The following is a 26,069-nucleotide window of genomic DNA, read 5'->3' on the forward strand; positions in this document are numbered from 1 at the left end:
GAATCCGATTAAATCCCTGTTCTGAAGCTTACAATCTGGTGAGAGAATGCAACATATATTTCAAAAACAGTCCACAGGTGATTCTTCTGCACATCTGTAGCTAAGAACCATTAGCCCGTGCCTCCCCTACCCCCTAATCCATGGTGCTAAAAAGCCACTTCCTCTTACTTTGCCAGCAAAACAACTCCCTCCACATTTGATTCTGGGTAAAAGATAGCTCAGAAGGCAGCTATCTGCTGCTTCTTCTAAGACTGCTATCCTGCCTATGGTCAAGCCACATCAATGATTATACTCACTCAGGGCTCAAGTGGGTGGTGGCAGTGCCAATGACAGACACCATGGCAGCCAAGACCTCATCCTCCAACAGTACTTTCCTCAGAACTGAGTGCTCCTTCTCTGAAAAATAAACACACACACACACACACACACACACACACACACACACACACACACACACAATCACCAGGCCACGACTGTGGTTCAGATGATCAGATCCTGTCATCATCATGATTCTAGTTACAATGGCATCAGTTTTAAACCTGTCTCCCAGCACTGCTGTGGCCCTGAGCATGAGCACGGCACTAGAAACAGGAATGGTTAACATGGGCTACGGAGAGCTCTTGAGAACTTTGTGCAGTCCTCAGACTGGGCAACGTGGAAAATAAATCTAGTTGTTATGATCTTCTGAACTTCAGAAATAGTTATTTTAGTTTTTTCCAAAATTTAAAGATAACACCGATGTATTGTCAGGGGTCATTATTATTATAACAGCTACATACGTGGAGCTGCCATACATACATACTATGTACTCTGTTGCCAAGCACCACATGTTTTTTTTTAATCCTTACTAACTACCCCGTGATACAGATTTTACGCTATTTCTTCCCCCTTTTAAGCGAGGAAACAGGCTTACAAAGGCTAAATATCTTCACTTAACAAGTGGTGGAGTTGAAGATGAAACCCAACCAGGTCAGCTTGATTCCAGAGCCCAATGCTACCTAATTACATAGCAATTATTGAGAAAAAAAGGTGTGCATCCTGCTGAGTTTCGCTAACACGAGTAGATTTTGATTCTTGCCACTGGTCAGGTTGACATCCTTTGCTTGAAGTGAAATTTCACTTTGGAGACAAAGGATTCAAAACAAGCCTCTGCTGGGACAAAATGTAATGTCAGTGGTAGCCTCCAAGTGGCAGTGCTGCTCACCAGTAGCGGAAGGCTGAAGCCCAGAGGAGGGACAGAGAAGGTGCAGGGTGGAGAAAGTTACCTGGCATGGAAGCCTGCACAGCCAGGGCGAGCAGGCAAGGTACAGCTGTCTGATGGAAATACCAGCAGCTCTCAAGGTCCTGCTGGCATTTTTCTGCCACCTGCTGGAGGCTCTGACAGACAGCAATAACTTCACTGGTTCCTGCAACCATATACCCTGTGTAGTAACAAAGTATTCTCTGTAAAGTTTTCTTTTTTTTTTTTTTTAAATTCTTTTTTTTTCAACGTTTATTTATTTTTGGGACAGAGAGAGACAGAGCATGAACGGGGGAGGGGCAGAGAGAGAGGGGGACACAGAATCGGAAACAGGCTCCAGGCTCTGAGCCATCAGCCCAGAGCCCGACACGGGGCTCGAACTCCCGGACCGCGAGATCGTGACCTGGCTGAAGTCGGACGCTTAACCAACTGCGCCACCCAGGCGCCCCATCTGTAAAGTTTTCTTAAAAGCACTTCCAGATCTTTCAGATACAGAATATGGGAAAAATAATCAAAGATGAGTGACTAAAGAGTCCAAGAGTGGTTGATAAAGAGCCAAGAAATGTCATTCTTTTGGCTGTTTCTTTTTACCTACTCAGATTTTGGAGCAGAACTGGCTGTGTCAGCTCTGCAACAGAAGCACTCATACGTATTTTCTCAGTTTTCACAACAACCCTAGAAGTATCATTTCCCCTATTTTATAGAGGAGGATGTAGAGGCTAAATAAAACCACCAGTGGTTTTCCAGGGTTATAGTAAGTGCAAAGTCAGGAGTCAAACTCCAGCCACACTCTGAGATGTATCAGGTGCTGGAATATCCATTGGATCTTCTGCAGGGCTGGGCACTGCAGAGCTGGGAGCTGAGGAAGTTATAGTGAGAGCCCTTGGTGGGGCATGCACAGGCTCACAGTAGCAGTGACTGTTGTCACTTATGCCTTGAAACAGTGGTGTGTAGGAGTTACCTGGAAATCTTGTTTAAAGCAGATTCTAATCAGTAGGACCTGAAATTCTGCACTTCAAATGAGTTCCCAGACAATGCCCAAGCTGCTGGTTGATGGACATTTTCAGTAACCATGGCCCTAGAGTGGTGCTTTTTCATTCTGATTTCGTATCAAATTCACTTGGGCACTCAGTTACAGTTGTTCGAGTCCCATGCAGCAACATTTTTTAAAGGTTCCCATGTGATTCTACCGATGTATAGTCACCAAATGGAACCACTGCCTTAGAGACATCAACTCTGAATGTGCCTACGGTTCCCCATTCAGCCTAGCTCCTTGATGACTATTCCTGGTAGTTACCTTTATTCATCTGGCAGAGATGCTGTAGCAGCAGAGGCAGGGTCTCCTTGACAATACTGGGATGTGTTGATATAGCTGATAAGGCTTGTAGACAGCGCAGATGCCGGGAGCATTTGGCAGGCTCATCCCCTCTAGCCAAATCTAACTCCCCTGCAAGCAACCCAGGAGACAGGATTTCACTGTGTGATGGCATGCATGAAGGCCCCCAAACATCCCTGGGAAGGGGCGAGCCACCGAAGATTAGAGACACATACCTCTACCCAGCTCCTCAGCAAGCTTGGGCACTAGGTGGCTGCTGAAGGCTACAGGGTAGAGAGTGGCCAGGGCTCCTGATGCTTCCAGTGCTGCCACCCTGCTGGGGACACAAGGCAGATGAGCAATAGCTAAGCCCTGGCCCACTGTTCTCTTGCCTAGGCCAGCCATCGGGCAGATTCAGGGGCGTGGGCTGCCAAGCTTGCCTTGCTGAAGAGCAGGACTCAAGTATCTACACCACTAAGTTGGACAGGGCTTCGTAATGCCCCCCGAAAAAGAGAAGCCTGAAATCTCTGGCTCTACCAAGCACAGGCCCACTCCCTTAGGGAGAGCCAAGGGTCAGAAGCAGAGAGCCCTGCGACAGCTTGCTGCTTTCAATTCTCACCAACTCTGGGAGTCCTCCTCCAGGAAGCTCAGTCTGTACAGGTGACCCACTGCCAGCTCCAAGTCCCCAGAAGAGAGAAGATCTGTGTTAAAAGGAAACACAAACCTCATCTTTCTTCCTCTGTAGCCACCACAACCCTTCCAAAAGTCGTATTAGAAATCCCAAAGCATCCAGACTTACAGTGAGAACCAGGGAATTAGGACTGTTCTTCTCTTAAGACAGAAAATAGCAAGGAAGGAACCAATACCCTTTCTTTTCTCTTTCTCCTAAGTGTACCTGGCTGGGCACCCAAGACTGTGAGTGTACGGATGCCAACAAGCTGAAGCTGGGCGCTGGGATCTGTCAGAGCCATGAACACCAGTGAGCACAGCTGGTCCTTAAAGCCATTCAGCGGCCTTTCATCTAGGACAGACGGAGTCCAGGTTAGAGAGAAGCCCTGACTCAGCAGTGATGCAAAGACAACTTGGGGCAAGATTCAAAGAGCTTAATCCATTGGGTGTCCAGGAAGTAGTCTAGGAAAAAATAAACAGGCCTCATCTGGTAAGTGTGCTCTGGTGTTACAACCTCAGAACAACAGGAATGCTGTTGTTCTAGAGTACCTCTCTGTAGCATTCCTTGCCTGCCATCCTTGATAGGAATACAGTGCTCAGCAGCCCCCAGGACACCACACCTGGAAGGTGACCTCACCCTTGTCTTCATAGCTCCATTTCTGGTGTAGCTTCAAGAAACCGAGGATCATTTCAAGGATTGTCCGCCGCTGGTTGCTCTGTAATGTTTTAAGGGGTACTGCGGTCAAAGAATATTTTAAAGGATTTCAGTCCTGCTCCTCTGGAAGTGAGGAAAATTATCCTTTTATGTAAGAGTGTCCGAAAGAGTGAACAAGGGAACCAGAAGAAGCTGACGGGAGAAAAGCCCAAGATGCATTATGTGGGAAAAGCTCAATGCTTAGCTCTCTCTCTGTGAAAAGGATCCTAGCAAGGGTCCCACCATTTCCTCAAAAGATTCCATTTCCTTACCTGACTGTGCTTGTGGAACTGTTCCAGCAGTAAAGGCAGTACGTTGCTGGTGATATGGTCACAGGCCCGAGCAGATGCACCTGCAGCTGCCTGCAACAGTTTGGCACTAGGCCACACCAGTTTCATGTCCGGTTCACACAGATGGTGCCTGCAGTCTAGAGAGGCAGCACATCACAGACCTGGGGAGTAGGCTGAATGCTGCCCGATTCCCCTGCAGTCTACAGGAGCTGGAGACTGAGACTTGGGACAGTTTGCTAGCAGTTACCACTCAAATTGTTTTCAAATCAAAGTACAGCTCCAGCACCCAAGTCATTGAACATGGGGGGCTACTCATGAAAGGTCACTGGCCTTAAGAAACTCCTTTCTATTGTACTCAACCCCTCTTCTGGATGCCATGGTCCCATTACCCTGTAGAATGTTGCTAAGGAAGGAGTCAAGGAGGTCCTCGGCATCAGCCCTCAGCACAGAGCGAGACAAACACGCAGTCAGGGAGTGGAGGGCTGCCAGGCCATCCGCCTCCACCCGCTCACTTGCCGTCTGGAACACCTGTCAGGGAGGGATCCCATGGCTACTGAGGTGAGCCTGCACTAGGTGAGAGCCCACCCACCCACTGCCTATTTCCTTTGGGGAGTGGGGTTTGAGAACCTTTAGGGTACAGCCATAGAAATTAACCCTTCAAGTGAGTTTCTTCTCAATGGGTGTATTCTCACCAAGTCCTTGGTCCCACTAGAATTGATACACATACTTTTTGAGAAACAGGATACCAACTTTGAGCAGGGGCTGTTGGGATCCCCTTTCCCGAGTCTCTTCTTCTCCCCTCTTATTCAGTATGGTGCCAGATGCACCACGACCTGTGCTCCTTACCATGGAAGGACAGGAAGTGGGCACTATGCAAAGGTGATCATGTGCCATCATCAAACAGCTGACCCTTTCCCTTGTCATTCAACCAGAAGTATGCCCGCTTACTGGCTTGCTGAATAACCAGGCCAACAACAGGGAAAAGGACAGGCTGTGTTATTTCCCGTCATGTCCGGCAACTGGGAGTTAACAGTAGTGAGTTTATCTAATAAACACTCACCTCTCTGCGGATAGAAGCCCAAAGGCTGGGGAGGAAGTCTTTCAGTTCCTTCTGTCCGTACACAGCACAGCAAGCATTCTGCCAAGGAAAGCGCAGGCATCAGCCATCTACACAATCAGACTTCCGAGGACATGCAGGCACCTCAGTAGAATGGCACCTGAAGGAGCATGGCTCTCAGCAATAGAACCAGCAGGATTTCACAAAAGTCGTATCCAGGTCACAGAAAAATGGAAGTTCATCCCGACTGACGGAAAACAAGCATAGAGTTCAGCCTTTCCTCAGCTGCCACTCAGTTACTATGGGACCAGACAGTTAGGTAGCTGGTGCGAGGGATTGCTTTAGGCCAACATATAAGCCCAGATTCTGGTTATCCCTCTCATGAAGGCCACTGGATTATGTTCCCTGGCTCTCTGCTATATTCGTTAGCACCCCTGAATTGTCTAGACAGCTGGACCCTGGAAAGAAAGAAACCACTCACCAGAGTCTGCAGAGAATCCAGCTTGGCACTCAGAATCTCAGAATCTACTTTCTCAATCAGCAGGGGCAGCAGGAACTGTGGGAGAGAAGGAAGAAGTGAAGTCTGAGATGGGTAATGTTGTAGCAGTGCCAAGGCCAACTATGTCTTTACTGCCACCAGTCCCCAGGGTAGGACCTACATCAGAGAATTACAGTTGAATCAGTTGTGACTGTAAACCAACCTTCCTGCCAATCTGTGGCCAGACTCCCAATTAACCTGAAAAGTGGGCTAGCTGGCAACACTACAAGATTTCAAAAGAGAGCACCATATAGCGACTGGATTATTATTTTAAACAAAGATATGGTAAAGTTTTCTACTCTGAAGGTCTGAAGATACTTGCCACACAAGCCTTAAGACATTTGCGGGATGCCATACCCTAAAACGTATACTGGATCTTTCTTTTTCCCATACTCTTACTATTCTTTCTTCAGAGCCTTCTTTGGGATGAGGCTACATACCTAACCTTGGCTAGACCCACCTCAGCAAATCGCGGTGTAGAAGCCAGCACAGCTCGAAGACTCAGGATGAGGTCTTCTCTCTGGATACCGTGGGGATCATTAGGTGGCTGGAAAAGGGAAAAGGGCCATGGGTTTGCACAACTCTTCAGACCACCCTTGGACACAGGATTCAACCTGGCAACCCTACAGAATAGGGTGATATTTATACCCAGTCTGGCAGAATAGTGTGATAGAAGGCCCCAGCAGGAAGACATGCTTACTCTCACATGTTCCTCCTTGGGAATTTCTATCTGTTGGGCATTTATGTTCTATCTGATCTATCATCTCATAATTTGAGAGACAAACACCTCAACTTTCTGGTATGTTACTTTCTTCTTTGTATATATCCTATGACTGTATGTTAGAAGACATTGTTTTCCCTTTAAGATATATATACTTTTAAAACTGTAATTGTTTTCAAGATAGGGTTTATGTGTTTTAATTTTTTAATGTTTATTTATTTTTGAGAGACAGAGCATGAGCAGGGGAGGGGTAGAGAGAGAGGAAGACACAGAATCCAAAGCAGGTTCCAGGCTTTAAGCTGTCAGCACAGAGCCCAACATGGGGCTCGAACCCACGAACCAGGAGATCATGACCTAAGCCAAAGTCAGTCGCTTAACTGACTGAGCCACCCAGAGGCCCCGGATTTATGATCTTTTTTTTTCCTGCTTAATAAGGTACACTTTTCTGTGGTATTATTCTTTCATAACATTAGGTTTTGTGACTGTTACTATTTCATTGTGTAGTTGAGCCACAATTTATTTAAATAATTCCCCTTTGATGGACATTTCTATTTTCTCATTCTTATAAAAAAGGTATAATTCTCTCAACATAAAAAGCATTGATGGTTTCTGTGTCAAAAAGCCAGTCTGAAGACGTGTATCAGATTTTCTTTTTCCTCTTTAGAAACAAACACCAAAAATACAGCAAAAGGATTTTAAGACATAAAGCTATAGGTGCCTGGGTAGCTCAGTCAGTTAAGCATCCGACTTTGGCTCAGGTCATGATCTTGCAGTTTGTGGGTTTGAGCCCCGTGTCAGGCTCTGCACTGACAGCTCAGAGACTGGAGCCTGCTTCAGATTCTGTATCTCCCTCTCTTTCTGCCTCTCCTGCGCTTGTGTGTGCGCTCATGCTCTAAGATAAATACATAAACATTAAAAAAAAAAAAAAACAAAAACAAGGGGCGCCTGGGTGGCTCAGTCGGTTGGGCGACCGACTTCGGCTCAGGTCATGATCTTGCAGTCCGTGAGTTCGAGCCCCGCGTCGGGCTCTGTGCTGAGAGCTCGGAGCCTGGAGCCTGATTTGGATTCTGTGTCTCCCTCTCTCTCTGACCTTCCTCCATTCATGTTCTGTCTCTCTCTGTGTCTAAAATGAATAAACGTTAAAAAAAAAAAAAAAAGACATAAAGCTAGAGGCATCTGTCTGGCTCAGTTGGTACAGCATGTGACTCTTGGATCTTAGGGTCATAAGTTCAAGCCCCATGCTGGGTGTAGAGATTATTTAAAAATAATAATAATTAAAAATTAAAAATAATTAAAACAACAAGACATAAAGCTAAAGGTTGAGGAAAATAGGTTAAGAGATGTTAGCAATAAAATTTCAGAAGCTAAAAAGAAGAAGGATAAGAAAATGACTTAACAGGGCCAAGACAACAGTCTGAATCCTCAGTAGTCTTGGGAAACACCTACTCAAAAAGCTTTGCAACTGGCAGTACCAGGTGCCTTCGGAATTGGGAGTGGGGTTAGAGAACCACCTAGATTGCTTCCTAGCTCCTCCCTTTCTTCAGCAGAATCTGGACGTTTAATTCTCTGGAAAGGGTAAGACAGAGGTCCCTAATCTTGGAGATGTAGGTGCAGTAGTGGGCCTGGGAAAATAGGGTACCTGATCCAAGAGGAAGGATAAAGGAATCCTGAGGATGATGGTAAAGGAAGATTTAATATCTACTTTGCATAATGAGTAGGAAGCAACCAGTTGAGACTATATGTATGGCCAAGTTAAGAATGGTTTTTAGGGGCGCCTGGGTGGCTCAGTTGGTTAAGCGGCTGACTTCGGCTCAGGTCATGATCTCGCGGTCTGTGGATTCGAGCCCCGTGTCGGGCTCTGTGCTGACAGCTCGGAGCCTGGAGCCTGTTTCAGATTCTGTGTCTCCCTCTTTCTCTGACCCTCCCCTGTTCATGCTCTCTCTCTGTCTCAAAAGTAAATAAATGTTAAAAAAAAAAAAATTAAAAAAAAAAAAAAAAAAAAGAATGGTTTTTACATTTTTTTCCTTTTAATTCCAATGTGGTTAACATACAATGTTAAATTAGTTTCAAGTGTACAATATAGTGATACAACAATTCTATATAATACTCAGTGCTCATCAAGATAAGTGTACTCTTAATCCCCTGGTTTTTACATTTTTAAATAGTTGGGGGGAAAAAAAACCCAAAAGAATAATATCTTGTGACATATGAAAACTATATGAAATTTAAATTTCCATGTCTATAAAGTTTTATTGCTATACTCTGTACCACACTCCAGTGTCTACGGCCATTTTTGTTAGAACAGCAGCATTGAACAGTTGTGACAGAAATGATAGTCTGGAAAGCCTAAAATAGTCACTATCTGGTCCTTTACAAAAAAAAAGTTTGCCCAGCCCTGCTTCTAGAGTGAGTGTACATGCATAGTGAAAATCAAGGGAACCATCACTTATGCTGACGTGATCCACTATGATGATGCAAAGACCATAAAGCATATTTCTGATACAAGAAACTAAAATAAACAGATTTAAAAAACAACAAAAAGAATATTTCTTTAAAAAAATTTTTTTTAATGTTTATTCATTTTTTGAAAGACAGAGGGAGACAGAGCACAAGCAGGGGTGGGGCGGAGAGAGAGGGGGGACATAGAATCCGAAGCAGGCTCCAGGCTCTGAGCTGTCAGCACAGAGCCTGACACAGGGCTCGAACTCACCAATGGTGAGATCATGACCCAAGCCGAAGCCAGACACTCAACCAACTTAGCCACCCCAGGTGCCCCCCCCCCGGAAAATATTTCTGATAGAAATAGTTACCCCAAAGCCAGGTGTCTCTCATTTTAATTGACAAGAGCTTTCTGCTTCCCATACAGACCATAGTGCAGAAGAACATACAAAATTCTGCTTGAGGAGCACCTGGCTAGCTTAGTAGGTAGAGTATGTGACTCTTAATCTTGGGGTCGTGAATTCAAGCGCCACGTTGGGTGTAAAGCTTCTTAAAAAAAAATCTACACAAACGAGAAATTCTATCATTATAACTTTTTTGTGTGTGTAGAATATCCGAGAAAATACATAAGCAGTTGGGGGCAATGATCATCTTTAAAAGGAAAATGGGTGGTTGGCAGCAAAGGGGCTTCACTCTCTATCTTTTAAATACTGAATCATGTTCACTCTATTACATTTCAGAAAAATGAATGACATACTCTTTCTTGCCCCCAGATTATAAATGCATGTATTCCAGCAATTCCACTTTTAGGAATTTATGCTACTGTTCTACCCACATATAAATGTGAAATGATACATGTACGGGATATGTAAGTTGCAGCGTTGTCTGTAACAATGTAAGATTAGCAAGAACCTTTATCCTATAGAGGACCAGTGAAATTAATTAGGTATTTCCATTGAAAGGAATACTACACACCCATAAAAAAATAAAGAGCTAACTTATATACTGTTATGGAACACTCTCCAGGATATACTAAGTGAAAAAGGCCAAGTACAGGAAAAGTGCATACATACACTGCCATCGGTGGGGGGAGGGGAGCATTTGCTTATGTTATGGATGAAAAAGTTCTGTAAGATACAGACCTAATTGATAAAATGGTTGACAACAAAGAAAGAAATGGTGGTTGATAGATTTTTCACCCTTTTGCACCTTTTAGGTTTTGGATAATATGAATGTATAATTTTTTCGAAACAAACACAAAATAAAGCAAAAAAAGAGAAACCTGGTGGCCTAACAAAGAGCTTTCAAGATTTCAAAGGCATAACAAGTTCTTTTGAGTTAGAAAGTGACACTGATTACAAAAGAGACGAAGAGAAATTCAGGAGAGGTGGTCCTAAGGACCGTGGTGTCAACTGGAATAAGCTGGTAAGCAATTCCCCACGGCAAAGATGGCTGTGTAACTTTAAAGGCAGTAAGAGTCAGTACTCAGATGTTAGTTGGTTTGTTGTCATAGAACTTTCATTTCTTCAAAACCACTAATGCTTGCAGTACACATATGCATGCATACCCATACAATGAGGAGATCCTGAATTTTTGGAAATAGAAGGGAAATCAAGATGCAGAGCAGGAGGAAGGTCCAAGGGGGTCATGGTCAGAGCATGCTGTGTATACTGCACTGAACTGTGTCTTCTTTGTTTTTTCAATTTTGTTTCTTTTGCCTGAGATCACCCCTCAGACTCCAGGATCAGATCCTCATTCCTTAGAAACCAACTGAAATCTCATCTCATCTGTGAAGTCATTTCCTGCCTATTCTAGCTCACAATGAACTCAGTCTTCTCTGAACAATTAGAACGCCACTTGTTTTGGTCCATAATCTCATATTGTTACTTAAATGTTTTAGCCTTCAAGGGCAGGAACCATGTTTTACAATCCTGTAGCCCTTGGCACTAGGTACGTTGTTAAGGAGCTTAAGGAACCCCCAAATACCCGCTGAATTGACTCCCTCCTCTGATGGCCAATGCTTCTTCATTCCCAGTTTACTAAAATGTAAGTTCACAAGGGCACAGATTGTCTCCTTTGTTCACTGCTGCGTCCTCAGTGCCTAGAACTGGACCTGACTCACAGGTGGTACTCAATGAATATTTGAATGAATCAATGAATGAACAAATGAACAAATGAATAAAAGGTGCTACTTACAGGGGTAAAATCAATAGGGAAGTAACAAGACGTCACTTCAAACAACTCCTCCACAAAGGGTCCTAAGGTAACAGAGAAACAATGACATCAACTTACAATTTTCACTCATCTGACAAGCCCCAACCAGCTAATTCAAGGCTACAAGGGCATACCCAGGCTATAGTCCCTAGAGATGAGGTCATGGACGATGCGGAAAGCCACCAGAAGATTTCGCGGATCCTTTTCCCCATCCATCACCTGGATGAAGCCAAAGGTGAAGTCAGCTCCTAGGCCCTTCAGCTCTGGGGAGGAGAGAACAGGTCACTATCCTTCCTCAAGACAGAAAGCTGGGCTTTCTTCTGGCTTGTGTTTTCCCTCTACTATCATTGTCCCACCTTTGCTGCTTCCCAGAGCAGACTCTTTTTGTTTTCCTATTCTGAGAGAGTGCAGAGTGAGGAAGAGATATGCAATATATAACCATTAGAGGTAAGAGGTTTTTTTGGTTAAGTTTATTTTGAGAGAGAGAGCATGAATGGGGAAGGGGCAGAGAGAGAGGGAGAGAGAGAATCCCAAGCAAGTTCCTCTAACAGCGTGAAGCCTCAGCAGGCTCCATCTCAGAGAGCTAAAATCAAGAGTCCACACTTCACCTACTGAGCCACCTAGGCGCCCCCTTGAGGTAAGAATTTAAAACATCGGTCCATACCCTATCCTTCCTTTACTTTACTGGGGAGTGAGTGGACCCCTCCCAGTTTTCCTTCATTCTTTTCAGAGTATGGGCTCTCCTATATGACTACCAAGCTAAACATGAGTCCTGGTAATGGGGGGAAAAGGGATGTGCTCGCTTTTCAGACTTGCCAAAGAACCCTGCCTTTTACCTTCTTCCCGGGTTCGCATGAAGTTGGTGATGATACTGTAGACTGTGTGTCGGTCCACCTGAGGCAGGGACTTGGGGTGAGAGAGACCATAAGTAAAGAAAGTACTCAAAGAATACCTAAGCTGACAAAATTACTTCCTGCTTCACAATCTCTAGGTGGACAGTGCTCTTTATACTAGCATAAGAACCTAAGAAGAAATGCAGAGAAAGGCTATGGCTATTGGACTACCAGTTATAGCAGGGGAGCCAATAACCAAAACCTGTCTGCTTTACTTTCTTTAGGTTTAAGAGGATGCAGGTCAGACATAATAGCATGGCTCCTTCTCCTTATATAGTAGCAAGGACTAGCATTTAAACATGGTCAGGGATCTGAAAAAGTTCAGGACTTAGAAGGCAGTATCTTTTGCTACCTAATCCTAGTTATGTCAAGGCTGAGAGACAGCAGAATACGAAAGTGACCGTTATCACTCACCTGGACGTGGACCTCCTGGAAGATGGCTTTAAGTACAGAGACAGCCAGCCCTGGGGGCAGGGCCACACACAGACTCTGGGGGAGAAGAGGAAATGTGTGAGTACTGAGGGAATTCTAGCCTTCAAGATAGAATCCCCAAAACAGGCCTAATTAGCTACAGTGGGAATCACAACATCCAGGTTCAGGAAAAAGCGCTAAGAGTGAGAAACATGGTCCCTTTTCTCGAGTTGATTAGTTCTCTACAGCTCTTTCCACTCTGGTTCTGAATTCCAGTCCCCCCAAAATACCTGTAATCTCTAGACTAAAAACAGAAGTGAAACTAGCTGACACTAGTTTATTCCCCACTTGGGCATCTGCTCCTCATGATGTGGGAGTCTCATGCCCAAAACACAAGGACAGAATTCACTGGAAAAGGGCTCCTGCAAACACAGTATGTAATGAAAAAAGGAGAACTCACAAGTGCCCTCAAACCTTGCAGGACAGATGGGATCACAAAATGATGATCCTTCAGCCGGTTCTCATAGAATAGGATCAGGTGGACCACTGCACAAACCAGAAATGCAGCCATTATTTTACACAGGCTCCTTCCCAAACTTTGTAAAGGCTGTTCCTGTTTGGGCTTTACTACAAATTTTCTCCTCCACTAAGAGATATGTCCCATGCCCTCCCATTTGAGGGTGCCTTGATGAGTCAGGAAAATAGGTGAACACCTTTTGTTATCAATTCTCACATAGGTCCGCATTTGAACCCACTTACAACCCCAGAACTTCCTTTCTATAGAACCAGAATGGGCAAACTTTCTCAAAGGGCCAGATAGTAAATATTTTAGGCTTGTAGGACATAGTATTGGTCACAACTACTCCACTCTGCTCAACTTGGCCGCTGTAACAGAGAAGCAGCATAAACAAGGTAAATAAATGGTTGTGGTTATACGCTAACAAAACATTATTAATAAAAATAGGCTGTAGTTTGCCCACTACTATGCTATAAAGGATAAAAAATGTCTAAGGAGGGGCGTCTGGTAGCTCAGTCAGTTAAATGTGTCTGATTCTTGATTTCGGTGCAGATCATGATCTCACAGTTCCTGGGATCAAGACTGCCTCCGGCTCTGAGCTGACAGCATGGAGCCTGCTTGGGATTCTCTCTCTGCCTTTCTCTCTCTGCCCTTCCCCTGCTCATGCTCTCTCTTTCTCTCAAAATAGATAAACGGTAATAAATAAACTTTAAGATAAATAAATGAATAATGTCTAAGGTTACATTTGAAATCCCAGTGTCTTCAGCCTCAATACTTATCTCTCTGCCACATATACCAGTGAGAAATGAAGATACTGAATTAGTGGTTCACAGATTCCTTATGCCCTCCCTTTTTTCTTCCCTCCCTATAAAGTTGGCTTGAATAGACAAGGAAGGAGGTCTTGGCTCAGCAATCTGGGAAGATACTCCTACTAGTGATGCCAGTACCTTCCTTCTCCAGGAGCAAGGAGTGACACTGGAGTAGCACCTGTGACAGAAGCTGGATTCCTCGTGCCCGAGTTCGGGGTTCTGGATTCTCTAGAGATGACCTGGGGGAAAGTAGGATATAGAGAGCTTGACATAACCCTGTTGAAACTTTTGAAGGCATAAATATTTTGAAATTAGTCACATTCACCCCCCCGGGCATGGAATCCAGCCCAGGAAAGGTGTTCTGTAGGTACTTAGCATTACAGATAACAGTAAAGCCAGAGTCTAAACAGCCAATTCCCAGATTGATCTGGCATTCATTAGAGGCTCATCTGACACCACCGCCAACAGAAGTATCCATCTCCAGGCGCTGATTGGGCATTTGGCTTATTCTTATATGATAGTGACCTTCCTCTGAAACAGAGCTTAGCAGCTACCCACAGGGCTCAACAGATCACGGGCAGCTGCAACTTCTACCCCAAACAGGAGAATAAATATATTACTGCTAAGAAAAAAAATGCTGAGAGCAACCAAGATCTTAGGCCGGGGTGGGCAGGAATCTTTATAACTGCAAGTTTACAAAGTAAGATGGTCAGAATAAATGTTTTAACTATTTAGGATTACTGAATTGGAAAACCTGGACTGAGGCAATAAGGTAACTTATCTTCAGAATAGGTCTTATAGAGATTACATTTAAACATACTTGAAGAAATCTAAGTAAGTTAATGTAGGAAGTAGAAGATTTCTGAAGGACAAATGACTAGGACATTTGACTGAAATCTCAAGGATAAGGGTGTCTATACCTAGGGGTAAAGGGAAAAAATAAAATCACTCTTGACAGGAATAGAATAGGATCTTGTCGAAAGGCCCTGTTAAGAAGAGGAAAACTTGGTGTTTAAAATTAGACCAAGGCACACAAGTGTTCATATCAGCATTATTTAGAATACCCCAAATTTGGAAACAACCCTGCTATCCACCACCTGATGAATGGTTAAACAAAATGTGAGATATTCATGTAACAGATTATTCTTCAGCAAAAAATGAAACGCTATCGAAAGCCATAACAGGGATAAACTGAAAACATATACTAATGGGCTCAGGTTTCTGAGGTAAAGAAAATGTTCAAAAATTGATTGAGGGTTGTATAAATCTGTGAATACACAAAAAGTGATGGACTTTGTGACATATGAATTACATCTCAATAAAGTCTTTTTTTTTTTTTTTAAATGGACCAAGGCCACACATGAGTAGAAAGGCCAAATGGTCTCTCATGTGGGAGAGAGACATAATAGCGACCTACATTCCACCCCACCCTCCCAGTTTTCTAGTTTTCTGCTTCAGAAAACAAGCTGGCTGAGACAGTTAACCTTTGCAAATAAAACGTCAATTTAGATGGTCTACCAAGTATGAAATAGGAGAAAAGCAGGCAACAGACAACAAGCACATACTCCCTCTGGTGCCTGGATATCTGGTTTTAACACTGATCTTCCAGCTGTTTCCTCAGACCTTTTCCTATAGTGAGGATCTGGTGCAGGGTCAGCTTCCTGGCAAATCCCCAGGCAGGGCCCACGACAGGTCTGAGTCAGATCCACACTGACTAGAATCCCATGGGGCAGGTAGGTCTTTAAGAGGCACAGGAGGAATCCCAGCTCTAATTAAATAACAGTTGATGGCCTTCAACCACCCATCTCACTCCAAACTTGTGGGCTGATCCAGGAACTTCCAACCCTTCCTCCCTTAGGGACTTCAGTCAGGTGGCATCAAACTTGTTTCAGGAGAAACACAGGCTTAGACCGAGGCAAAGAGGAAAGGAGGGTACTGGGCTACAGTAGGAGAAGTTCAGGACCAGTCAGGTCCAGGAAAGCAGCAGTGTACAACACAACCTTTTCAGAGTGCACAGGCAGGGCTGGGAGAAGGGAGCTCTACCGCACAGGCTCTTACCCAAGGGCTTCCACCACTTGTAACACTGTATAGCTCCCAGATTTCACATCTAGAGGAAACAAAAGAAAAAAATATAAACCCAGTCCCAGTATTGAAAGGATCTAATTACCAATGTTTCCTGCCTACCCTAGGGGCACCCTAGAGCCCCTTCTACGTAAGAGCTATTACTGTAACACTTCAAACATGCAGCTTCAATTATAGAAATTGAAAAGGAAATAAACATATCGTTTGTAGATAATGACTGTATACCTAGAAAATCCAGAAGAAGTAACTGAAGAAATACTACAAATAAAATAATTCACAGGACTCCTGGGTGTCTCAGTCAGTTAAGTGTCTAACTTCAGCTCAGGTCATGATCTCACGGGGTTCATGAATTCAAGCTCCAAGTTGGGCTCTCTGCTATCAGCACAGAGCCCACCTTGGATCCTCTGTATCCTTTGTCTCCGTCTCTCTCTGCCCCCCCCCCCCCCCACCCCGGCTCATGCGCTCCCTCTCTCTCTCAAAAATTAATAAACATTAAAAAATAATTTATTAGCTGAGTACAAAATTAGTATTACGAAATTAAGAACCTTCACATATACATATATACACAAAATGCCCTGTAAAATGATACAAAGGAAAAAAGATCCTATTTATAATAGAAAAAAAAGGGGAGGGAAAAATACCTGGATATAAACTTAACAAAAAATGTGAAGAACTGAATAGTGAAAAACTTTAAAGCAGCAGTGAGGAGCACAAAAGAAAATTTGAACAAATAGGCATGCCATATTCATGAAAGACTCAAGAAAACAGATCTCCCAAATTAATCTATAATTTTAAACAATCTCTATGAAAATACCAGAATTTTTATTTTGGGGGGAACTAGATAAACTTATTCTAAAGTTAAAATGCAAAAAAAAACCCCACATAATTAGGCAAATTTTGAAAAAGAACAATGGGGGAGGGAGGGAAGGTAGACCTTCCAGATATTAAAAAATTGTTATAGGGGCGCCTGGATGGCTTAGTCGATTAAGTGTCCGACTTCAGCTCAGGTCATGATCTCATGGTTCATGAGCCTCACGTTGGGCTCTGTGCTAAGAGCTCAGAGCCTGGAGCCTGCTTCAAATTCTGTCTCCCTCTCTCTGCTACCCACCCTCCTGCCTCCCTACTTGTGCTCTCTCTCAAAAAAAATAAAACATTAAAAAAAATTTTAACATGCCACAAACAAACATTAAAAAAAATTGTTATGGGGTGCCAGGGTGGCTCAGTCGGTTAAGTGTCTGACTTAGGTCATGATCTTATGGTTTGTGAGTTTGAGCCCCACATCTGGCTTCTAGCTGCTCCCCGCCCCCCATCTGGGCTCCACACTAAAAAGTGTGGAGCCTGCTTGGGATTCTCTCTCTGCTCCTCTGCAACTTGCACATTCTCGCTCTCAAAATAAACTTAAAAAAATTGTTTCAAAGTCACAATAATACATTTGTGTATACTTTTTTTAGTGTGTACTTTTGAATATACTTGAAGATTTCTAGAATAAAAGTAAAAAAACAAAAAAACAACCAGCATAGTATGAGTTCATATTTTTAAACAAAGAAATCAATGGTACGGAAATAGTAGAGAAAGTCCAGAAAGAAATACAAATGCATATGAGATGATGATTTTTAAAATTTCAGTTAATGGGAAAACTAGACTACTCAATAAACAGTGATGGAATGATTGGGTAAATATTTGGGAAAAAAAGTCTTAACTTTGAATCTTTCATCAAAGTAAACTTTTCAAATGGATTAAAGAAAAAGACATGAGAAAATTCCCAAGTATAAACTAACATTATCAGAAGCCACTGAAAAAAAAAAAAAAAGACTGGTTAGGGGCACCTGCGTGGATAGCTCAGTTGGTTACGCATCTGACTCTTGATTTTGGCTTAGGTCATGATCTCACAGGTTGTGAATTCACTGTCTGCAATGACAGTGTGGAGCTTGCTTGGGATTCTCCTTCTCTCTGCCCCTCCCACTCCCATGCTTGTGCTCTCTCAAAATACATAAACATTTGAAAAAAAGATTGGTTAAAATCAGCTACATTAAAAAATTGGATTTTCTGCAGGACAAAAACAAACAAAAAACATCATTAAGACAAACTAGAGGGGCGCCTGGGTGGCTCAGTCGGTTAAGTGTCCGACTTCAGCTCAGGTCACGATCTCACGGTTCATGGGTTCGAGCCCCATGGTTCATGGGTTCAAGCCCCACGTTGGGCTCTGTGCTGACAGCTCAGAGCCTGGAGCCTGCTTTGGATTCTGTGTCTCCCTCTCCCTCTGCTCCTCCCCCACTCATGCTCTGTCTCTCTCTCAAAAATAAACATTAAAAAAAATTAAAAAAAAAGACAAACTAGAAAAACATATTTGTAATTCTTACAACATAGGGCTTTTTTTTAACCAACACATAAAGCTCCTACAAATCAATGAGGAAAAGATCAACAACCAATTTAAAAATGGGCAATACCTTGGGGCACCTGGGTGGCTCAGTCGATTAAGCATCCGACTTTGCCTTAGGCCATTATCTCACAGTTTGTGAGTTCGAACCCCCTTGTGAGGCTTTGTGCTGACAGCTCAGAGCCTGGAGCCTGTTTCAGATTCTGTGTCTCCTTCTCTCTCTGCCCCTCCCCCACTCCTGCTCTGTCCCTCTCCCTCAACAATAAATAAATGCACATTAAACAATTTTTTTTTTAGCATGGGCAAAACCAAAAGAATGAACAGGCATTCTACAGAAGATACTCATATTCACAACAGAAATACAAATTAAACTATATGAAAGTCTTGTTTTTAATATACTAGATTGGTAAAAATAAAAAATAACTTTGTAACACACCTATGTTTGGTGATGGTATGCAGAAATAGGCACTCTTACACATTACAAGTGGAGTATAAATTGGTACAACCCCTTTATGGAAGGCAATTTGACAATATGTTTAATAAAAATTACAAGTGTATATATGTTTTAATTCAGTGAATCTTCTCAAAATTTATCCTATATCCTTGTAAAAGTACAAAATAGTGCATACTACACACATACACACACACACACACACGCTGATAATGGGACATGATCTAAAATCCAGACAATGTACAAAAATAATATATACAATACTAAATGCATAGCATTGTTTTTAAGGGGAAGGAAGGTTGTTTCTATTTGCATTTATTTATTTCTCCAAAAGATAAAAGGAACTAATATTGGTTGTCTCCAAGGAAGGACACTGGATGGCTAGGGGGTTGAGAGGTAGACTTAAAAAAAAAAAAAAAAAAAAAAAATGTTTTACTGTGAAATAATTTTAGAGTTAGAGATTAGCATTAATGTATTACTATTAAACTCTAGACTGTATTTAGATTTTACCAGTTTTTCCACTAACGTCATTTTTCTGTTTCAGGATCCAATTAAGGATACCACATTGCAATTAGCCATCATGAATCCTTGGTCTCCTCTGGTCTGTGAAAGTTTCTCAGTCTTGTCCTTAAGGACCTCGATATCCTAAAGTACTTTATAGAATGTCCCCCAATTTGGGGTTTGATGTTTTCCTATTGTTTAGACTGGGGTCATGGGTTTTGAGAAGAATAGCACAGAGGCAAAGTATCCTTCTCATCATATCATATCAATCATACCAGGGGCACAAGGTATCAATATGACTTATTTATTATTGGTGATTTTATTTTATTTCATTATTATTATTTTTTAATGTTTATTTATTTTTGAGGGAGACAGAGAGAGAGCGAGCAGGGGAGGGACAGAGAGAGAAGGAGACACAGAATCCAAAGCAGGTTCCAGTCTCCAAGCTGTCAGTGCAGAGCTTGACATGGGGCTTGAAGTCACAAACTGTGAGATCACAACCTGAGCCAAAGTTGGATGCTCAAATTACTTGGCGAAGGTAATATCAGCCAGTTCTGTGAACTACAGAGGTACTATTTTTCCTTTCCCATACTATCTTCTTTAGAAGATTCAAGGGGGAGACAGAGATTAACCTCCACTTCCTAGAAAGGAATATGTTGACCTACCTATATTATATGGAATTGTTCTGTAAGGAAGATTCATTTCTTCTTCCCCCTTTATTTATTCAGTCATTTATTTTACAGCAGCATAGACTTATGTACATTTATTTTACACTTCAGGTTATAATCCAATACTAGGTTATTTTGCTGTTCAAGTTGTTCTATCTTTGGCTGCAGGGAGCTTTTTTAGATTGGCACCTGTCTTTTTGACTTGTCCCATCCATCCATCCATCCATCCATCCATCCATCCATCCATTTTTTTTTTTTTTTAACGTTTATTTATTTTTGAGACAGAGAGAGACAGAGCATGAACAGGGGAAGGTCAGAGAGAGAGGGAGACACGGAATCCGAAACAGGCTCCAGGCTCTGAGCTGTCGGCACGGAGCCCAACGCGGGGCTCAAACTCACTGACCGTGAGATCATGACCTGAGCTGAAGTCGGACGCCCAACCGACTGAGCCACCCAGGCGCCCCCATCCATTTATGTTTTAAAGTTCATTTAGTTATTTTGAGCCGGGGGAGGGGGGGCATGAACAGGAGAGGGGCAGAGAGGGAGAATCCCAAGCAGGCTCCGCGCTGTCAGCATAGAGCCAGATGTGGGGCTCTATCTTATCAATCGTGAGGGCATGACCTGAAGGGAGATCAAGAGTGGGATACTTAACCAACTGACTGAGCCACCCAGGCACCCCATTTATTTATTTTTTATAAGGTTATATTAGAACACAGCCAGCTCATTAGTTTTTAAATTTTATTTATTTAATATATTTATTTCTGAGAGAGAGAGAGAGAGCACAAGCAGGGGAGGGGCAGAGAGCAGGAGAGAGAGAATCCTAAGCAGGCTCTGCACCTTCAGCGCAGAGCCTTATGTGGGGCTCAAACTCACAAACTGTTAGATCATGACCTGAGCCAACACCAAGAGTCAGATGCTTAGCCGACTGATACATGCAGGCACCCCTTAACGATTTTAAGAAATCTCTACACCCAGCGTGGGGCATGAACTCACAACTCCAAGATCAAGAGTTTCACACTTCACCGACTAAGCCATCAGGTGCCCCTGTTTTAAGTCATCTCTATACCTAGTGTGGGGCTTGAACTCATGACCTCAAGATCAAGAGTCACATGTTCCTGGGGGTGCCTGGGTGGCTCAGTTGGTTAAGTATCCAACTCTTGATACTTAGGCCAGCTTAGGTCATGACCTCATGGTTCGTGAGTTAGAGCCCCACATCAGGCTCTGTTCTGACAGCACAGAGCCTGCTTCAGATCCTGTCTTCCTCTCCCTCTGCCCCTCCTCTACATTCTCTCTCTCTCTCTCTGTTGTTCAAAAATAAATAAACATTAAAAAAAAAGGGTGGGGGGCGCCTGGGTGGCTCAGTCAGTTGAGCGTCCGACTTTGTCTCAGGTCATGAACTTGCGATTCGTAAATTTGAGCCCCGCATCGGACTCTGCTGACAGCTCAGAGCCTGGAGCCTGCTTCAGATTCTGTGTCTCCCTCTCTCTCTTTCTCTGTTCCTCCCCTGATACACTCTGTCTCTCTCTCAAAAATAAATAAGGAATAAAAATAAATTAAAAAAAAAAAAGTCATATGCTTTACCAACTGAGCCAGCCAGGCACCACATCGTTTCACTTTTTAAGTACTTTCTTTTTTAGCACTACAAAATACTATAGGCTCATCCTGTAATTTCTCTATCCGAGCCCTAGAATCAGCCTTTTCTCCGAGAAACCCTGATTCTTTTTACTGGAGAATGCTATTACAAACCAAAATCTGGGTATAGCTGTGCTTGCTGCTATTGGGATACCACTGCTCCTAGGCCCCACTTAGCTGGGAGACACATATGTCCCAGGGAGAGCTGGGAAACACATATGTATGTATTAACCCATACATATATGTACATGTGTATCTTTAATTATTTTTCTATCTGTATATATCAAACTAAACATGGGGCACCTGGGTGGCTTAGTCAGTTAAGCCTCTGACTGTTGGTTTTGGCTCAGATCATGATTTCATGGTTCATGAGTTCGAGCCCCACATCAGGCTCTGCGCTGATGGTGTGGAGCCTGCTTGGGAGTCTCTCTCTCTCTCCTTCTCCCTGCCCCTCCCCCATTGTGCTGTCTCGGTCTCTCTCAAAATAAATAAACGAACTTAAAAAGAAAAACACCTAAATATAAGGTCATGTTAAAGTCTCCAGCTATAATCCAGGACCGCAGGGTCCATTCTAGCCTCTCTCCTTGTTGTTTGTAATTTGTTTCTCTGACAGTGAGAAATCTGGTTCCCATTATTTACCATTTATTATTTTTTTAATCCTAGTATAGCTATAAATTACTTTCCAAATTGTCAACTTCTGTGAGAAACAGATTTATAAAAGCCAAGTGTGTTTATGTACAGTTTTGTCTTTTTTTTTTTAAGTTTATTTATTTATTTTGAGAGAGAACGTGAGCAGGAGAGGGGCAGATATAAAGAATCCCAAGCAGGGGCGCCTGGGTGGCGCAGTCGGTTAAGCGTCCGAATTCAGCCAGGTCACGATCTTGCGGTCCGGGAGTTCGAGCCCCGCGTCAGGCTCTGGGCTGATGCTCAGAGCCTGGAGCCTGTTTCCAATTCTGTGTCTCCCTCTCTCTCTGCCCCTCCCCCGTTCATGCTCTGTCTCTCTCTGTCCCAAAAAAAAAAAAATAAACGTTGAAAAAATAAATAAATAAATAAAAAGAATCCCAAGCAGGCTCCACACTGTCAGCCCAGAGCCTGACACAGGTCTTGAACCCACAAACCATGAGATCATGACCTGAACCAAAACCAAGAGTTGGATACTTAACCAACTGAGCCACCCAGGCACCCCTGGACAATTCTGTCTTTAGCCTCCAGACAAAATACTGTTTTACCAAATCACTTAGATCAGCTCCCTCCTCCCTTTAGTGAGGACACATCATATACTAGTAATACAGTAGATTCATTTGTCACTGTCTACATTTTTTTTTATTAAAAAAAATTTTTTTTTAATGTTTATTTATTTTTGAGACAGAGAGAGACACAGCATGAGCAGGGAGAGAGAGGGAGACACAGAATGTGAAGCAGGCTCCAGGCTGAGCTGTCAGCACAGAGCCCAACGCGGGGCTCGAACTCACTAACTGTGAGATCATGACCTGAGCCGAAGTCGGATGCTTAACCGACTGAGCCACCCAGGTGCCCCTCACTGTCTACATTCTATCTTGAGAGGGAAGGGAGGTTTTTCTCCATGTATCCTTTTGTACCTTTTAAATGTTGTACCATGTCAATATATTACTTATTTTAAAAATACATTTCTAACAGCACAATAGTAATTCACACAGATCTACCAGAAGCTTCTTAGGATATATTCTCAAGGAAGAAACAGAGTAAAATCTTAGCAATCTTCCTAAGGGTTTGGTTACCACAGAGGAGTTCTAGCTCCATCAGGAAATTACTTGCAGCAGCCTGTTCTGGGTCTCCAACCCACCTACCTCTAAATGTCAGACCTAATAGGTTAGCATTCACCAACACTAGACTTTAGCTAGAGTGAAAAAGCGGCTTGAGTAAACTCCTAAACTTCCAGTTCCCCTTAAATTTGTGGTCTCAGCAACAGGGGTGAGTAGAACTAGATAAAGGCTCACTCTGGTCCTAGAGTAAGAAGTCCAAAATGCCTGAGAAAAGGAGCCCTCTAGTCAGGATTCATAGCTCGTGACTGGCACCAATTTAGACATCAGGCACTCTTAGCCCTACTCGTGCCAGGATGTGGAAGGCCCAGCTGCTGCCCCTGTTCCTGAGAAAGAGCCAAGTGAAAAAATGTCCAGGCTGTAGGGTGGGGGAAGGGACAGCAGCCAGACTAACAGGACAGACCAAGGAACTGACAGGCTCTGTACCTCATTCCTTAATGGCAACACTGAAGTGAACAGAGATACTCATTTCTGGGTTATACACTATAAAAGAGTATTACACAGTTTGGGAAGGTGGATAAGGGTACCTTTTTGGAACCTCTTGGTCAAAGACCAGGTAACTCTGCTAAAAACCCCATCTAAACACTAATTTCAGTGGTGGCCACAGAGGGAGCATTTGTGCACAGGAAGCTCTAGAGGACTGATTACTGTTACTAGCAAAGACCATCCCTGAACCATCATTCTTCTTCAGCAAGAAAATCAAAGTCCCCTGGGAATGCTGGGCTATAGTCTAACGTTGGAAATACCTGGAGTGCTATAAGACAGAGACCTGCCTAATAAGCCCCATTCAGTTGCCTCTAATTTTTTCATTTAAAAAAAGGGTCTAATTTATATACAGCAAAATGTACAGATATTAACAGTATAATTTGATGAGTTTAAGCAAAAGTATACCTTGAGTAACCAACATCCCAATCAAGATGTGGAATATTTCCAGCAATGAACAAAGTTCCCTCATGCCCCTTACCAGTCAATTCCCTCTCCTATAGGTTGCCTCAAATTTCATAAATAAAAAAGACTTCTTCACCATGAGTATACAGCATTATGAAACTGGCTGTTTTACAATTACAAATAGACACCCATTGGCATGTGATTCCTTGAATTCCAGTTATGGGTGAACTCTCCTGGCAGAGCCCTTTGGTCTTCATACTTTTCACAAGGATCTTATCTTGAATTAATGCAGCACAAACAAAGAAACGTGAAGTATAAAACTAATACAAAATTAGAAAAAAATGAAGAGATTTACTTATATAAGCTTTATAGCTATTATACAATAAGAAATAAGAGTAAGGAAAACGGTGAGTACAGTGGCAAAAAGCTAGAATCAGTATTTTGAGGGTGTTTTCACAAACATAACTAAACCTAACATTTTATTCTAGTTTTGTCGAGTCTACCTCAGAAATGTCTTTTAAATAAGACTCTACCTTTCCATCCGTTTAACCAGACTATATAGAGACAACCTTCAAAACAGTCCTCCACTTTTTGGTGTGCTGAAAATGTTCTAGAATTTTTTTTAATTTTTTTTTTTAACGTTTATTTTTGGGACAGAGAGGGACAGAGCATGAACGGGGGAGGGGCAGAGAGAGAGGGAGACACAGAATCGGAAACAGGCTCCAGGCTCTGAGCCATCAGCCCAGAGCCCGACGCGGGGCTCGAACTCACGGACCGGGAGATCGTGACCTGAGCTGAAGTCAGACGCTTAACCGACTGCGCCACCCAGGTGCCCCTAGAATTTTTAGATAGTGGCAATGATTGCAGAACATTGTGAATGTACTAAAAGTCAATTAATTGTACACTTAAAATGGTTAAAGAGGTTACCTCAATTTTCTTAAAAGCCCTGTTCTAAGGGCACCTGGGTGGCTCAGTCGGTTAAGTGTCAACTCCTGGTTTCAGCTCAGGTCATGATCTCCCGGTTCATGGGTTCAAGTGCCACACTGGGCTCTGAGCTGGCAGCCTGGAGCCTGCTTGGGATTCTCTCTCTTTCTCTCTCTGCCCCTTACCACTTGCACGCGCTCTCTCTCAGAATGAATAAATTTAAAAAAAAATAAAAAGCCTTACAAAAATGTTTACGTATTTATTTTGAGAGAGAGAGAGTGCTAGCAGGGGATGGGGGGGGGAGGGGGCAGGGGCGGAGCAGAGAAAGGTAAAGAGAGAATTCCAAGCAGGCTCCGTGCTGTCAGCACAGAGCCAGACATGGGCTTGATCACATGAACCCAGAGATCAGGACCTGAGCCGAAACTAGAGCCGGACACTTAACCGACTGAGCAACCCAGGTGCCCCTTAAAAAAAGCCATTTAATCCATCCACACTCTATCTAGAATTACCTCCCTAAAATGCAGAATTACTTCCCTGCCCACCAGTCTCTTTTGCTCCTTACTGCCTAAGACCTGACTCCTTGGCTTGATGTCCTTCACACTTTAGCCCTCAAAGCCCCTCTAGCCTCACCTTTAATCATGACTCCTATCATTCACTCACATGTCCCAACTTATCAAGCTCTTCCATATCCTTAATCCTGTAAATATTCCCTTGGTTTGAAATGCCTCCTTCCTGTCAAAATTCAACCCTTCAAGATCCAGCTCAAATTACTCCCTTTCATGTTTCTCCATAATTCTTTAACAAAATTGTCATGTGTGCTTGTTTTATTTATTCAATATTTATTAAGCACCTATTACAAATCAGGTACTGGGGTTAGGGCTGGAGACAGAAATATAGACAGGGAGCTTTTAAGGAGTCCACAGTCTTGTTGGGGCAGAAA

General features: G+C 43.1%; 1 protein-coding gene across 4 annotated transcripts in view; it reads right to left on the reverse strand.

Annotated features, from left to right (window-relative positions):
• Nucleotides 1-26,069, reverse strand: part of MMS19 (MMS19 homolog, cytosolic iron-sulfur assembly component) — a 34,044-nt gene that overhangs the window by 3,876 nt on the left and 4,099 nt on the right. The window contains exons 2-20 of one of the 4 annotated variants that reach the window (XM_019813637.3): nt 15,866-15,914; nt 13,946-14,046; nt 12,942-13,027; nt 12,485-12,559; nt 12,014-12,083; nt 11,312-11,440; nt 11,160-11,221; nt 6,264-6,350; nt 5,747-5,821; nt 5,269-5,346; nt 4,598-4,736; nt 4,191-4,345; nt 3,862-3,940; nt 3,451-3,576; nt 3,175-3,256; nt 2,792-2,889; nt 2,538-2,687; nt 1,266-1,421; nt 297-396 (exon numbers count right to left, since the gene is read on the reverse strand). In XM_019813637.3, coding sequence (XP_019669196.1) covers nt 297-396; nt 1,266-1,421; nt 2,538-2,687; nt 2,792-2,889; nt 3,175-3,256; nt 3,451-3,576; nt 3,862-3,940; nt 4,191-4,345; nt 4,598-4,736; nt 5,269-5,346; nt 5,747-5,821; nt 6,264-6,350; nt 11,160-11,221; nt 11,312-11,440; nt 12,014-12,083; nt 12,485-12,559; nt 12,942-13,027; nt 13,946-14,046; nt 15,866-15,914 — 1,897 coding nt within the window. Of the gene's footprint in view, nt 1-296; nt 397-1,265; nt 1,422-2,537; nt 2,688-2,791; nt 2,893-3,174; nt 3,257-3,450; nt 3,577-3,861; nt 3,941-4,190; nt 4,346-4,597; nt 4,737-5,268; nt 5,347-5,746; nt 5,822-6,263; nt 6,351-11,159; nt 11,222-11,311; nt 11,441-12,013; nt 12,084-12,484; nt 12,560-12,941; nt 13,028-13,945; nt 14,047-15,865; nt 15,915-26,069 lie in introns of those variants that run through there. The other 3 variants (XM_003994268.6, XM_011287495.4, XM_045040513.1) reach the window with 3 other exon arrangements.

Source organism: Felis catus, chromosome D2, assembly GCF_018350175.1.
Source record: "Felis catus isolate Fca126 chromosome D2, F.catus_Fca126_mat1.0, whole genome shotgun sequence".
Classification (NCBI taxonomy): Eukaryota; Metazoa; Chordata; class Mammalia; order Carnivora; family Felidae; genus Felis; species Felis catus.